Genomic DNA, 16573 nt, shown 5'->3' with positions numbered 1-16573 from the left:
TGGAAAGACTCATGCTGAAGTTGAAACCTCCATACTTTGACCACCTGATGCAAAGAACTGACTCATTGGAAAGACCCTGATGCTGGCAAAGATTGAAGGTGGGGAAAAAGGGGATGACAGAGGATGAGATGGTTGGATGGCATCACCAACTCAATGGACATGAGTTTTAGTAAGCTCTGGGGGTTGGTGATGGACAGGGAAGCCTTGTGTGCTGCAGTCCATGGGGTTGCAAAGAGTAGGACTTGACTGTGCAACTGAACTGAACTGTTTGAAGTTATCAAATAATATTAATTTTACTTTAAATTAAATAAATAAATTAATTTTAATATTAATTATTAAAAAACTTGACATTCACTTTTGAATTAGTTTTTTTCAAATTATTGATGACTTAGCTGGAATAAGTTCTAAGTGAGATTACTGTTTGTGAAAAAGAAACCAATATGAAAATATCCAGAAAATAGATAATTTACATACAGATAATGAGAACTACCCTGTACGTTAAAGTTACTGCTATGTCTAGTATCAATCTTAGAACTACTGAAAATTAACATTGAAAAGACCTTAGACATCATACCTGCTGTATGTCTGTTAGTCATTCAGTCATGTCCGACTATGAAACCCCATGGACTGTAGTCCATTAGCTCCTCAGTCCATGGGATTTCCCAGTCAAGAATACTGGATTTGGTTGCCATTTCCTTCTCCAGGGGTCCAACCCAAGTGTCCTGCCTTGCAGGAAATTTTTTTACTGTCTGAGCCATCAAGGAAGCCCCTCTGACTTAATACTCGTTTTATTTTGCAAAGCTGCCTTTCCTTTTTTAGATTATTGTTTCTGTTGTAGAAAATAGGAAAAAGTATGACACCATTACCTTAGATGCCAAAACTCAGTATTATTTTTGCCACTGCCCTTATGGTTTATTAAGTGGGTCTTGAAATACATAAAACAGTAAAAAATTATGAGTTAAAGAAATTCTGGCTTAAATGTCTTTTAAAATATAGACTGTAATCTTTAAAAACAATTTCCATAATAATATTTTCATATCAATAACATATTATGCAAAAAACAAAGACATATTCAATGCAAAGACAGATTAAAAACCTTCAAATCTTTTGGAAAACAAATTCTAGATAGAATTATCCTCATATTACATAATGTGCCTTTCCTTTGATCTTTTAACCAAATTCATGTGTGGGAACATAATTGTTTCTATATAAAGTGTAATTGCATGAGCATAAAAATAGAAAAATTGGTTTAAATGAGTTTGTGATTTCGTAACAGGTACCCATCTTTGGAAGCTATCTTGTTGACAGAATAATTTTAATATTGAGCTTAAATTATTTTTGCACCTGAATATCCATGTCCTTATATATTGGCTTTAAAAATAAAACCTATTGGTTCAATAATTCACTTGACCTTGCAGACTAATTGTATTTTTGAATTCTAACAAAAATAGGCTTATTATAATGTTTGAGGATAGGTATTAATTTTATCAATATTATTCAGACATGATTTTAGAACAGAAAGTATCTATAGGCTTACCAAGCTGAATAATTTTTATCTTCCATGATGTTAATTGCCTTATTTTCTTTACCTGGTTAGCTTCTCTATTCCTATATAACATTAATTTTCAAATCTTCCACCCTAAATTCTGGTTTAGAAACTTGTGCTCTTCATCCGTTCCCTCATCTTTTCATTGTTAGTTACCTTCCCCTTTATATTAATTGCTCAGTCTTTGAAATCACTATTTTTAGATGTTAGAGTTCCAAGACAGAACTTTGAATCATAATATTGTTAAATTTTTCAACTTGTTTTCTTTTGTCTTTTATTTGACATCTGAGACATCTGCCACAGGCTTCCAAGGTGGCACAGTGGTAAAGAATCAGCCTACCACAGCAGGAGATGACACAGGGGTTTGATCCCTGGGTTGGAAAGACCCCCTGAAGGAGGAAACAACAACCCACTCTATATTCTTACCTGGGAAATTCCATGAACAGAGGAGCCTGGCGATCTACAGTCCATTGGGTCCCAAAGAGTTGGACATGACTGAGCATCTATGATAAATTTTTTTTTTTTTACCCTTACTAGCCATAAGTTGGACTTCACAGAGAATCCATTTTGTTCTCAGCACCATCTTTATTTGCCTTTATTATTATTTCATAGCTTGAAACTTTCCTCTTAGTTATAAGATTCCCCTTCCTCCTTTTCTGCTTTCTGGTTTCTTCCAAAATACTTTGCTTTGATTTGAAACAACTGCTTGGTGCTTGTAGGTAGGTTGGTGGGTGGGTGAGGTTTAAGTCTGACTCATGAGGGGTGAGGAAGGGGGAGGTAACTTTTCTCAGTGTTCGGTATATTCACCTTCATGCGATTATAGTCTGTTTGGTATGATACACCTACCACCAGAATACCTGAATACCCTGAGCTCAAAGCCCCTGTGGTTTGACTGCTGTAAAGGTCAAAGATCCAGTATCCTGTAAGTTAGGGGGGTTGGCATACCCTCAGGTCCAAGGTGTGAGGGGTTGCACTTAAAGGACTCATTTCTCTTCATGAAAAATGTTAGTCAGTTTCCCTTTCTGTGTAAATCTGTGCCTCCTCTTCACCGCCAGCTTAAGTTTATATTCCTTAGGTTTCTCAGTCAGTCACCACGTGTTCTCCAGCTTCTGAAAATTTATGATTCTTATTTCCCATCACGTTTCCTTTGTACTTGTGGGTTTCATCCCTAATTGTTGCCAGTGGATTTTCAATAGAAAGATAACATAAATACACATGTTTAATATTTCATATTTTGCACAACCACACGACAATTTTTAAATTAGGAAAGTAGACTTTTGAAAATAGAAGTTTTAGAATTCCTCTCTCTCATCCAGGATCAAAGAAAATTTTTGTCTTTGATTTATACTTGATGAGATTTAGACTATTGGATATTTATTGCTCAATATATGTATATTTTTATTATTACTATAATAACTAAAACTTGAAGTTCTCCAGCTTTATTCCCTGATGAATTTGAATTTGTAGACAGCTGTTAACTCCTGTTAATGTGTTTAGAAATCAACCCTAAAAATATACTAGGGCTTCTATTTCATTCAGTAGTAAAATCACTTCTGAGTCCAAGCTTGCTCTGCTTGCCACATGACAGGCCAGTGGATCTGAGAGAGGAGGTGTAGGGGCAAGGAAAACAACTTTATTTGGAAAGTCAGGTGACTGAGAAGATGGCAGGCTACTGCCTCAAAATAACTATCTTATCAGGGTCTGGATGCCAGGTTCTTTTATAGATCAGAGATGGGGCGGAAGGTGAGGAAGCAATGTAAAATGGCTATTAATCTTGCAAGCATCTTCTAGAATAGCAAGCTTCTGGCAGGGGATGTGTAAATTTCTTCCTTCCTGGCAATTACAGGTGGACCTAGTTCTGAATAAAGGTGCTTTAACAGTCAGGTAGAGGGGCAGGATTCTCTGAGGCAGGCCATTCTGTATGATAATAATAATAAAAGCAACTAAAAGCAAGTCAAAGTAACAGTTCCAATGTGGAGTCAGAATTGGCTTCTTTTCTGCAGCAAAGTGTTTTCAGATCAACTTTCCTGCTCAAAACAACTAGAAATTTTAAACTCTATATCTTAAAAAATTGTGTGTAAATTTTACAAAACTTATCAAGACAACATTATCCAACTTGTGGGTCAATTTTGTGGCAGTGGGGAGCCAGGTTTTTGCCACTACTTTTAAACTGTAATTTCTTAGATGGCTGAGAGGTTGAAAAGGCTTTGCTGGACAGATCTTGGGGGAAAAACTTGAATTCTGGAGTCTTTCTAGCAAGTATATTATGCTTCTAAGTGTGGTTTAAATTTCCAGTTTCTTTATAATGGATAATTTTGAGTACTTTGTTATGATCATCTACTCATACATCTTCCTGTTTTGAAGCATCTGCTTGACTTTTTTGCCTCTTTCTTAAATGCATTGTTTTTTATTACTGAGCTATATGGTCTGTTCATAATATTCTAGAAACAAGTCCTTTGCTATATATATGTGTGTGTTCTGAAAATATTTTTTCAAATCTGTAGCTGACTTATTTTATTAATAGTCTTTTTTTTTGATGAATAGAAGTTCTAATTTTGATGAATTTTAATTTACCTACTTAAAAATATAATCTTTGATGGTTCATATTGACTTATGTTGATTTATGAGGATGTTGTCCTATATTTTCTTCTAGAATCTTTAAAGCTCTGCCTTAATGTAATTCAATTTGAGCTAATGTTCATACTTGGTGTGAAGTAAGGGTCATGGAAATTTTTTAGTATGAATATCCATCCAGCTGTTCCATCATCATTTTTTGCAAAGACTTTTCTTATCTCATTGAGTTGTTTTGACCCTTGTTGACCATACATGTATGGATCTCTTTCTGTCCTCTATAGCTCCCGTTTTATTTGCATAGTCAGTATGCCACTGTTCTGATTCCTTGGATTTTTATCAACTCTTGAAGTTAGGTCATGTAAATCCTTCAGATTTGTTTTTTTCTTTTCAAAGCTGTTTGGATATTCCAAGTTTCTTTTTATAATGTATGCATATGTATGCTTAGTCTCTCAGTCATGTCCAGCTTTTTGAAACCCTTTGGACTGTAGCTCACCAGGCTCCTCTGTCCATGGGCTTTTCGAGGCAAGAATACTTGAGTGTATTGCCCTTTCCTCCTTGATGGGATCTTCCAAACCCAGGGATTGAACCCGTCTCCTGTGTCTTCTGCATTGCCAGAAGATTCTTGCCTGCTGAGTCATCAGTCATGTGAATATTTAAAACAAAGCTGCTGTTATTTTTGTTGAGACTGTCTCCATTATATGGAACAATCTGTGAAGAATTTACACTTTAATGATATTAAATGTTTCAATTCATTAACATAATACATCTTTTCATTTATATAGGTTTTATGTAGTTTTTCTTGGTGAAGTTTTATACGTTTTGCACAAAGGTCTTGTCCAACTCGATAAATTTTTCTTATGTATTTAGGTTTTTGGATATTATTGTGAACGATATATTTTATGTTTCAATTTCTAATTGCTCTTCGCAAGTAATAAAACTGCAATTGCCTTTTTATCTTACCATGTCACTGAATATGTATACATATATATATTTATATGTAGATATATATTTATACATTATAATTTCTAATATAATATATGACATATGTTATAAAAGATGTACTACTTAACATAGTTATATAAGTTCTAATATATATATAATAAATATGATATATATGTTTTAATGTAAGACATATCTATCTATCTATCTCTCTATCTATATATATATGATGAGGCTTCCCTGGTAGCTCATATGGTAAGAACAGGAGACCCAGGTTAGATCCCTGGGAATATCTTCTGGAGAAGGGAATGGCAACCCAATCCAGTATTCTTGTGTGGAGAATTCCACGGGCAGAGGAGCCTGGTGGGCTACAGTCCATGGGTTTGCAAAGAGTCAGACATGACTGAGCAACTAACACTTTCACTTTCATATATATGTATATAACATATTTGTTATGTAAGTTCTAATACATATGTAAGTTCTTATATGTATGAAATATGTATTTTTATATATAGGTTCCAGTTCTTTTTGATGATTCAATAGAATTTTGTAAACATACAAATGCATCATTTGTAATTAACAGTAGGTTTAGTAATTGTTTTCTTATATGTGTGCCAGCTGCTCGCTGCTTCTCTGTGCACAGACAGCACCCTTCAGTGTTGGCACCCCTGTCACACACCCTTCTCTTCAGTTATTATTGCTGTTGCCTGTCATCACCATGGGTTATGTAAAGGTCCTTTTTTCTTGGGTCACTACCAGCTGATTAATCTTCTAGGCTTGTGCTTCTGATCAGTAGAGACTGTCTCTTGTGCAAACTCTATTTTCAAGTCAGACTAGTGAAGAAAAGATATCTGACTTTTCATCTGTTATGGTGCTTTATAAAGTCTGGCTGGATGGCATCACCGACTTGATGGACATGAGTTTGAGTGAACTCCGGGAGTTGGTGATGGACAGGGAGGCCTGGCGTGCTGTGATTCATGGGGTCGCAAAGAGTCGGACACGACTGAGCCACTGAACTGAACTGAACTGAACTGAAAGTCTGGCTTTTAGAATCTAGGAAGAAGTTTCAGATGCTGCCCAAAATGAATGCAGATACCCACACATTCACACCACTTGTGTGTGTGTCTTTGAGCTCATATTTCCACGAAAACTTGCCAGTAGACACAGGTTTTCCACCTAACTGAGCTGTATGAAATTGTTTGGCATTTGCTTAATCCTTATTCCAATAAGGATTAATAGAGTCACAACTGTTCCTCATTCTAAAATATACTTAGTAGAATTCAGCTGTGAAGCCATCTGGACCTGGGCTTTTGTTTGCTGGAAGATTTCTGATTACAGCCTCTAGTTCCATGCTTGTGATGGGTCTGTTCAGATTTTCTATTTCTTCCTGGTTCAGTTTTGGAAAGTTGCACTTCTCTAGGAATTTGTCCATTTCTTCCAGGTTATCCATTTTATTGCCATATAATTGCTGATAGTATTCTCTAATAATCCTTTGTATTTCTGTGTTGTCAATTGTGATCTCTCCATTTTCATTTATAATTTTATTGATTTGGTTTTTCTCCCTTTGTTTCCTGATGGGTCTGGCTAGTGGTTTGTCAATTTTATTTACCTTTTCAAAGAACCAGCTTTTGGCTTTGTTGATTTTTGCTATGGTCTCTTTTGTTTCTTTTGCATTTATCTCTGCCATAATTTTTATGATTTCTTTCCTTCTACTGACCCTGGGGTTCTTCATTTCTTCCTTTTCTAGTTGCTTTAGATGTAGAGTTAGGTTATTTAGTTGACTTTTTTCTTGTTTCTTGAGGTGTGCCTGTATTGCTATGAACTTCCCCCTTAGCACTGCTTTTACAGTGTCCCAGAGGTTTTGGGTTGCTGTGTTTTCATTTTCATTCATTTCTATGCATATTTTGATTTCTCTTTTGATTTCTTCTATGATTTGTTCATTATTCAGCAGGGTGTGTTCAGCCTCCATATGTTGGCATTTTTAATAGTTTTTCTCCCATAATTGAGATCTAATCTTACTGCATTGTGGTCAGAAAAGATGCTTGGAATGATTTCAGTTTTTTTGAATTTACCAAGGCTAGATTTATGGCCCAGGATATGATCTATCCTGGAAAAGTTTCCATGTGCGCTTGAGAAAAAGGTGAAATTCATTGTTTTGGGGTGAAATGTCCTATAGAGAGCTATTAGGTCTAACTGGTCTATTGTATCATTTAAAGTTTGTGTTTCCTTGTTAACTTTCTGTTTAGTTGATCTATCCGTAGATGTAAGTGGGGTATAAAATTTAGAGAAGAGCTAACACATATTCTACTCAAACTCTTCCAGAAAATTGCTGAGGAAGGGACACTTCCAAACTCATTCTATGAGGCCACCATCACCCTAATCCCAAAACCTGGTAAAGATCCCACAAAAAAAGAAAACTACAGGCCAATATCACTGATGAACATAGATGCAAAAATCCTTAACAAATTCTAGTAATCAGAATCCAACAACACATTAAGAAGATCATACATCATGACCAAGTGGGCTTTATCACAGGAATGCAAGGATTCTTCAATATCCGCAAATCAATCAACGTAATACACCACATTAACAAACTGAAAAATAAAAATCATATGATTATCTCAATAGATGCAGAGAAAGCCTTCGACAAAATTCAACATCCATTTATGATAAAAACCCTCCAGAAAGTGGGAATAGAAGGGATATACCTCAACATAATAAAAGCTATATATGACAAACCCACAGCAAACATTATCCTCAATGGTGAAAAACTGAAAGCATTTCCCCTAAAGTCAGGAATAAGACAAGGGTGCCCAGTCTCACCACTACTATTCAACGTAGTTCTGGAAGTTTTGGCTACAGCAATCAGAGCAGAAAAAGACATAAAGGGAATCCAAATTGGAAAAGAAGAAGTAAAACTTTCACTGTTCGCTGATGACATGATCCTCTACACAGAAAACCCGAAAGACTCTACCAGAAAACTACTAGAGTTAATCAACGAATACAGTAAAGTTGCAGGATATAAAATCAACACACAGAAATCCCTTGCATTCCTATACACTAACAATGAGAAAATAGAAAGAGAAATTAAGGAAACTATTCCATTCACTGTTGCAATGAAAACAATTAAATACTTAGGAATATATCTACCTAAGGAAACAAAAGACTTGTACATAGAAAACTATAAAACACTAGTGAAAGTAATCAAAGAGGACACTAATAGATGGAGAAATATACCGTGTTCGTGGATAGGAAGAATAAATATTGTAAAAATGAGTATACTACCCAAAGTAATTTATACATTCAATTCAATCCCTATCAAGCTACCAACGATATTTTTCACAGAACTAGAATATATAATCTCACAATTTGTATGGAAATACAAAAAACCTCGAATAGCCAAAGCAATCTTGAGGAAGAAGAATGGAACTGGGGGAATTAAGCTGCCGGACTTCAGGCTCTACTACAAAGCCACAGTCATCGAGACAGTATGGTATTGGCATAAAGACAGAAATATAGATCAATGGAACAAAATAGAAAGCCCAGAGATAAATCCATGCACCTATGGACACCTTATCTTTGACAAAGGAGGCAAGAATATAAAATGGAGAAAAGACAGTCTCTTTAACAAGTGGTGCTGGGAAAACTGGCCAGCCACTTGTAAAAGAATGAAACTAGAACACTTTCTAACACCATACACCAAAATAAACTCAAAATGGATTAGAGAGCTAAATGTAAGACCAGATTCTATAAAACTCCTAGAGGAGAACGAAGGCAAAACACTCTCCGACATAAATCACAGCAAGATCCTCCAAGACCTACCTCCCAGAGTAATGGAAATAAAAGCAAAAATAAACAAATGGGACCTAATTAAAATCAAAAGTTTCTGCACAGCAAAGGAAACTATAAGTAAGGTGAAAAGACAGCCTTCAGAATGGGAGAAAATAATAGCAAATGAAGCAACTGATAAAGGATTAATCTCCAAAATATACAAGCAGCTCCTGCAGCTCAATTCCAGAAAAACAAGCAACCCAATCAAAAAATGGGCCAAAGAACTTAACAGACATTTCTCCAAAGAAGACATACAGATGGCTAACAAAGACATGAAAAGATGCTCAACATCCCTCATAATCAGAGAAATGCAAATCAAAACCATAATGAGATACCATTTCACACCAGTCAGAATGGCTGCTATCCAAAAGTCTACATGCAATAAATGCTGGAGAGGGTGTGGAGAAAAGGGAACCCTGTTACACTGTTGATTGGAATGCAAACTAGTACAGCCACTATGGAGAACAGTGTGGAGATTCCTCAAAAAACTGGAAATAGAACTGCCATATGATCCAGCAATCGCACTCCTGGGCATACACACCGAGGAAACCAGAATTGAAAGAGACGCATGTACTCCAATGTTCATTGCAGCACTGTTTATAATAGCGAGGACATGGAAGCAACCTAGATGTCCATCTGCAGACAAATGGATAGGAAAGCTTTGGTACATATACACAATAGAGTATTACTCAGCCATTAAAAAGAATGCATTTGAACCAGTTCTAATGAGGTGGATGAAACTGGAGCCTATTATAGAGAGTGAAGTAAGCCAGAAAGAAAAACACCAGTACAGTATACTAACGCATATATATGGAATTTAGAAAGATGCAAATGATAACCCTGTATACGAGACAGCAAAAGAGACACAGATGTATAGAACAGTCTTTGGGACTCTGTGGGAGAGGGTGAGGGTGGAATGATTTGGGAGAATGTCAGTGAAACATGTATGTTGTCATATGTGAAACGAATCACCAGTTCAGGGTCGATGCATGTTATAGGATGCTTGGGGCTGGTGTGCGGGGATGACCCAGAGGGAGGATAAAGGGAGGAGGGAGGTGGGAGGGGGGTTCAGGAAGGGGAACTCCCGGGGCGGATTCATGTCAATGTATGGCAAAACCAACTAATATAATATTGTAAAATAATTAGCCTCCAATAAAAAATAATAAAATAAAATATAGTTAGGCTTCTGGAAGTCTTTGCCTTGTTCCTGGTATTTAACCGCTTCTTTGAGTGGTGCAAGAATTCTTGCCCCTTAAAAAGATAATTTTATCATTTTATGCTATACTCAGTTCAGTTCAGTCGCTCAGTCGTGTCCGACTCTTTGCGACCCCATGAATCACAGCACGCCAGGCCTCCCTGTCCATCACCAACTCCCGGAGTTCAATCAAACTCATGTCCATCGAGTCGGTGATGCCATCCAGCCATCTCATTCTCTGTCATCCCCTTCTCCTCCCGCCCCTAATCCTTCCCAGCATCAGACTCTTTTCCAGTGAGTCAACTCGTCGCATGAGGTGGCCAAAGTATTGGAGTTTCAGCTTTAGCATCAGTCCTTCCAGGACTGAACACCCAGGATTGATCTTCTTTACAATGGACTGGTTGGATATCCTTGCAGTCCACTAGAAAATCTTTTTTTTTGTTGTTTTTTAAAAATTTATTTTAATTGGAGGCTAATTACTTTACAATATTGTGGTGGTTTTTTCTATACATTCACATGAATCAGCCATGGGTGTATATGTGTTCCCCATCCTGATCCCCTCTCCCACCTGCCTCCCCATCCCATCCCTCAGGGTCATTCCAGTGCACCAGCCCCGAGCACCCTGTCTCATGCATCCAACCTGGACTGGTTCACATATAATATATATATTTCACATATAATATACATGTTTCAATGCTATTCTCTCAAATCATCGCTCACCTTCTCCCACAGAGTCTAAAAGTCTGTTCCTTACATCTGTGTCTCTGTTCCTTTCTTGCATATAGGGTCATTGTTACCATCTTTCTAGATTCCATATATATGCGTTAATATACTGTATTGGTGTTTTTCTTTCTGACTTACTTCGCTCTCTATAATAGGCTCCAGATTCAAATGCATTCTTTTTAATAGCTGAGTAATACTCCATTGTGTATATGTACCAAAGCTTTTTTATCCATTCATCTGCAGATGGACATCTAGGTCGCTTTCATGTCCTGGCTATTATAAACAGTGCTGCAATGAACATTGGGGTACACGTGTCTCTTTCATTTCTGGTTTCCTTGGTGTGTATGCCCAGCAGTGGGATTGCTGGGTCATGTGGCAGTTTTATTTCCAGTTTTTTAAGGACTCTCCACACCGTTCTCCATAGTGGCTGTACTAGTCTACATTGCCACCAACAGTGTAAGAGGGTTCTCTTTTCTCTACACCCTCTCCAGAATTTATTGTGTGTAGACTTTTTGATAGCAGCCATTCTGACCAGGGTGAGATGGTACCTGATTTTGGTTTTGATTTGCATTTCTCTGATTATGAGGGATGTTGAGCATCTTTTCATGTCTTTGTTAGCCATCTGTATGTCTTCTTTGGAGAAATGTCTGTTTAGTTCTTTGGCCCATTTTTTGATTAGGTTGCTTGTTTTTCTGGAATTGAGCTGCAGGAGCTGCTTGTATATTTTGGAGATTAATTCTTTGTGAGTTGCTTCATTTGTTATTATTTTCTCCCATTCTGAAGGCTGCCTTTTCACCTTGCTTATAGTTCCCTTCATTGTGTACAAGTTTTTAAGTTTAATTAGGTCCCATTTGTTTATTTTTGCTTTTATTTTCATTACTCTGGGAGGTGGGTCATAGAGGATCCTGCTGTGATTTACATCAGAGAGTGTTTTGCCTATGTTTTTCTCTAGGAGTTTTATAGTTTCTGGTCTTACATTTAGATCTTTAATCCATTTTGAGTTTATTTTTATGTATGGTGTTAGAAAGTGTTCTAGTTTCATTCTTTTACAAGTGATTGACCAGTTTTCCCAGTACCACTTGTTAAAGAGATTGTCTTTTCTCCATTGTATATTCTTGCCTCCTTTGTCAAAGATAAGATGTCCATAGGTGCATGGATTTATCTCTGGGTTTTCTATTTGTTCCATTGATCTATATTTCTGTCTTTGTGCCAGTAGCATACTGTCTTGACTACTGTAGCTTAGTAGTATACTAGAAAATCTTGAAATGCATAGTATCTATGTTGTGATAAGTTCTTTTTTTTTCTTCCTGAATTTTATTCTTATTTAATATATAATAACAATTATCATGGTTTGCAAGATATTTATGTCATTTAACAAGCCTAATTCAATAGGTATGCATTTTCCCCTTGCTTTTCAACAGCTTTAAAGTCTGTTTCCATTTTATAATAAATAGGACATCATAGCTGGGTTGGTAGCATTTTTTTTTTCCTTTTAGTGATATGCAGGCTAGTTTTCATCACTGACTTAATGGACATGAGTTTGAGTAAACTCCAGCAGATAGTGAAGGACAGGGAAGTCTGAAGTTCTGCAGTTCTTGGGGTCACAAAGAGTCAGACATGATTTAGCAACTGAACAACAGCAGGCTAGTTTTGCATCTTATAAATATCTTAGAATTTTTGAAATATAGTACTTATTTTTAGACATGAAAAATAATGAGTTACAGATTAAAGTCATTTCATAACTATGTCTCCTAGTTGTCGCTGTCTTTAGTTCATGTTATAAGCCTCAGACATCAAGCCTCTTCAGGAAATTTTACAAACCCAACACAAACCCTCATTTCCATTCCTCTGTTTTTACAGCTGTGGCATTCTCTGTTTGTCTCAGCCCAGCACCTGCAGCCTTTCCTGTAGTCTCCTGGTGCTCTGTGAGCTCTTCAAGGGGTCCTTAGGCCAGCCGTGGGCCTCTGCCGTCCTGCTTTCCTGAGCTTTCTGTGGTGGAGCCAACAGCATCTTTGTCATGTTTGATTAGTTCAAAAACTGGTTTCCTCATGAAACTACACCTCAGATTTAAACAATATATCATTATATCCATGACAATAACACAGTTTTGTTTCTGCATCTTCTATCAGAAAAATTCCCTTATTTTACACTAATTTTTCCTTTCACATACTGTCTAATGATCAGTCAGATCAACGGCTTATATGTTTATCATGACCTATAGCTTTTGATATATGTTTGGGTGTGTCACCTTGCTTAACTTTTACAACAAATATGTGTCTTAGGACTTGGTGAGGATTCTCATAGTATAGATAAGAAAGCAGTGTTTGACAAAGCTCACATAATGGTGGATGGCAGTTTTCAGATTATAATTGATCTCCAAACTTCTAAATCAGTTATTTCTTCTAATCCACACTGTTCTTTAATAACTCAGTCGTGTCCGACTCTCGGGACCCCAAGGACTGTAGCCCACCAGGCTCCTCTGTCCATGGAATTTTCCAGGCAAGAATACTGGAGTGGGTTGCCATTTCCTTCTCCAGGAGATCTTCCCAACACAGGGATTGAATCCGGGTCTCCTGCATTGCAGGCAGATGCTTTACCATCTGAGCCACCAGGGAAACTCAATATCCAGAGTCTAAAGTTCTTTAATATCCAGAGTCTGAATGTCTAAACTCCTTCTCTTCTGTTATTTTTGAATTTCCATTTAGTGATCTTGTAAAAAAAAATTTGAACAAACAATAGCAGTTTTTCATGATTTCTAGCTGAATAACAAAAATCAGTAGAACTTATATCTGATATCCAGTACTTTTATTAATGATTAATTCACCTTGAAAGCTTGAGAAATGATCCCATAAATCAACTACTTGAAGGGGGGAGGGATTTAGTAGTATTTATTTCTGACAGAAAATAAATTTTCAAGAGTATGCCTTATTCTAGCATTGATCTTACTCATCTCTAATCTTTTTTTCAACACCTCTTTTGTTTCTAGTTATGTTTCGCCTCTATGACACAGATGGAAATGGCTTCCTGGACAGCTCGGTAATATTTTTCTTCAAATTTTCTGTGAAAATTTCAGAGTAGTTTGTTCTGAAAAATGCAATGAATAAATTTATAGCTATTACCACAGAAGACACAACATAATTTCCATGTACTCATACAACATTTTTATCATCTGACTTTTTGAAAGCAAGTGATCTGTGGAAACTATTAGGATTATAGTTGTTCTATTAAATAAGTTTACTACAAAAAGGTGACTTTTTATACAAAGAACGATAAAAAAGACTCCAGCCCTGTCTGTATAAAGTATAAGGAAAAGATGAAGGCAATGCTCTAAAAAGACATCTATATCAATGAGATTTGACACTTAGGAAAATGCCAAGAATACAGGTAGAATTTAAAGGAATTATAAAGTCAATTCAGTCATTTTATTATTTTCCCACTTTTTAAAGAGGCTTCCCAGGTGGTGCAGTGGTAATGAATCCACCTGCCAGTGAAGGAGACACAGGTTTGATCCCTGGGTTGGGAAGATCCCCTGAGAAAAGCATGACAACCCACTCCAGTATTCTTGCCTGGAGAATGCCATGAACATAGGAGCCACAGTCCATGGGGTCGCAAAGAGTTAGACACAACAACAACAACACACAACAACACACAACACACAACAACACAGCACCCACACACGTTTTAAAAGTACTGTTAGTTTCATATGTTGATAAAATAGGCAGTTATCTTTAAAACTGCTTTGGTAAACTTCCCTTTGAAAAACACCTTATCCCATTTTGCACTCTATCTATAGTTTTAGTTATAAAAAGAAATTGAAGAAAATATAATCTCACAGAAAGCAATAAATAAATGTTTATTTTATTCCTAATATAGGTGTATCATTCACAGCTTTTAGAGGAGTAGTTAGTTCTTAGTTCTCAAATCAGAGCCTTATAAATATATCTGTTTAACAGATGAATGTATATATGTATTTCAGATATATTTTCTAACATTTTGCATATTGTATCATGTCCTATTGTATGAAGAAAATATAAGAATATTACTAAAAGAATAAGTGTCAAATTATGGAAATTTTGAAGAACATAGGTACCTATAAAAACAAATGTTTTGAATACTGATTAAAATAATCACTTCTGACAATGAGTTTTTCTCATCTTCTGATGTACTTCCCAATGGCAGAACTCAAACAGATTTTTACAAGCAGAGCAATGAAGTTGGACACACATTAGTGTAACACTGAATAGGATAATGGTACATTATTTTCTCCACAGAGAGATAAAAATATATAATTCCTCATTTAGAAAATGACCACTAATCTGAATTGATGCTGTGATTGTGGGATTTTTTATCTTAGGGTATTTCTAATTTTTCAAATGCTGTTATCTTTAGTGCTTAGTAATGTTCAGTTTTCCACTTAGGAATATTAAGCTGAATGATAAATTCGCTCATTTTCTGGTGGCATTTCACGGCTAGGCATTTAGATTTATTCTACATATGTCAATATGCTTATTGTAACACTTTTGACTATACTAATGTAAATTTACTTTCAAATCAGATTTTTTTTAATTTTTCTTTTTTTAATAGTTCTACTACTTTATTTGAAAAAAATTAATTTATTTAAATAATTTTCTTTTTAATTAAAGAATGTGTCTTTACTAAACTTTTAGCCATGGGCTGGCAACTGATTTGAAAATCCAGTCAAATGCTTCTTTTGGTCTCTGGACATTTTTTGGTTAACATATAGTAGATTATTAACAATATTTATAATTATATTCTTAATATTATACAATAAGCTGAGGATAAATGTTTGCTTATGATTGAACTAGTCTTTTTTGTAAATAAAGCTCTATGGTTTTTGGCTATATAATTTTCTGCCCCAGGAGATTTCCTTCACTACCAGGTTGGAGCTGCAATTCCAATGTCATTTTCTTAGAAATTTAAAGGCTTCAGTTCAGTTCAGTTCAGTCACTCAGTCGTGTCCGACTCTCCGCGACCCCATGAATCACACCACGCCAGGCCTCCAGCTGTTCATATATTGGAGATACAGTAGAAGAAAATGAATACTTTGAGAAATGACCAGTATGTCTAATAATACTAGTTAATGTTTATTGATTACTTGTGTCAGATAAGATCAATGTATTTTATATAATGTATTTAATCTCTGTAGCAACTCTGTGACCTAGGTACTATTAGTATATCCATTTTTACTGTTGAAGGAACTGAATCTTTGAGAGGTTAAATGACTTATCTGCTATCACATGCCCATACAATAGCACACCCAAAATAGTTTCAGTTTCTCAAAACATATCCAGAGATTTCAGTGGTCCCAAATCATTGTTGTTTAGTCACTAAATCATGTCCACTTTTTTTGCAACCTCAAGAACTGTAGCCCACCAGCCTCCTCTGAGCATGGGATTTCCCAGGCAAGAATACGGGAGTGGGTTGCCATTCCCTTTTCCAGGGGATCTTCCCGACCCAGGGATGGAACCTGCGTCTCCTGCATCTCTTTCATTGGCAGGCGGGTTCTTAAACACTGAGCCACCAGGGAAGCCCAATGAGGGTCTTGTCAGAAGTAGGAAGGTGTATATACGCAAAGATAAAGTACCTGGAAGATTAGTTACACACACACACACACACACACACACAAATTCTAGCCTCTGATTCCAAAGTAGTAGTGTGAATTGCTCAGTCGTGTCCGACTCTTTGCCACCCAATCGACTGTAGCCTGCCAGGTCCTCTGTCCATGGATTCTCCAGGCAAGAATA

General features: G+C 36.3%; 1 protein-coding gene across 1 annotated transcript in view; it reads left to right on the top strand.

Annotated features, from left to right (window-relative positions):
- Positions 1-16573, top strand: part of DGKB (diacylglycerol kinase beta) — an 898781-nt gene that overhangs the window by 241025 nt on the left and 641183 nt on the right. The window contains exon 7 of the mRNA XM_088833532.1: positions 13795-13844. Within this exon, the coding sequence (XP_088689658.1) occupies positions 13795-13844 (50 nt within the window). The remainder of the gene's footprint in view (positions 1-13794; positions 13845-16573) is intronic.

Source organism: Moschus berezovskii, chromosome 3, assembly GCF_049115385.1.
Source record: "Moschus berezovskii isolate FMDL1 chromosome 3, NW_MosBer_1.0, whole genome shotgun sequence".
Classification (NCBI taxonomy): domain Eukaryota; kingdom Metazoa; phylum Chordata; class Mammalia; order Artiodactyla; family Moschidae; genus Moschus; species Moschus berezovskii.
The sequence above is the reverse complement of the archived record's forward strand: the minus strand, read 5'-3'. Positions and strand labels throughout refer to the sequence as shown.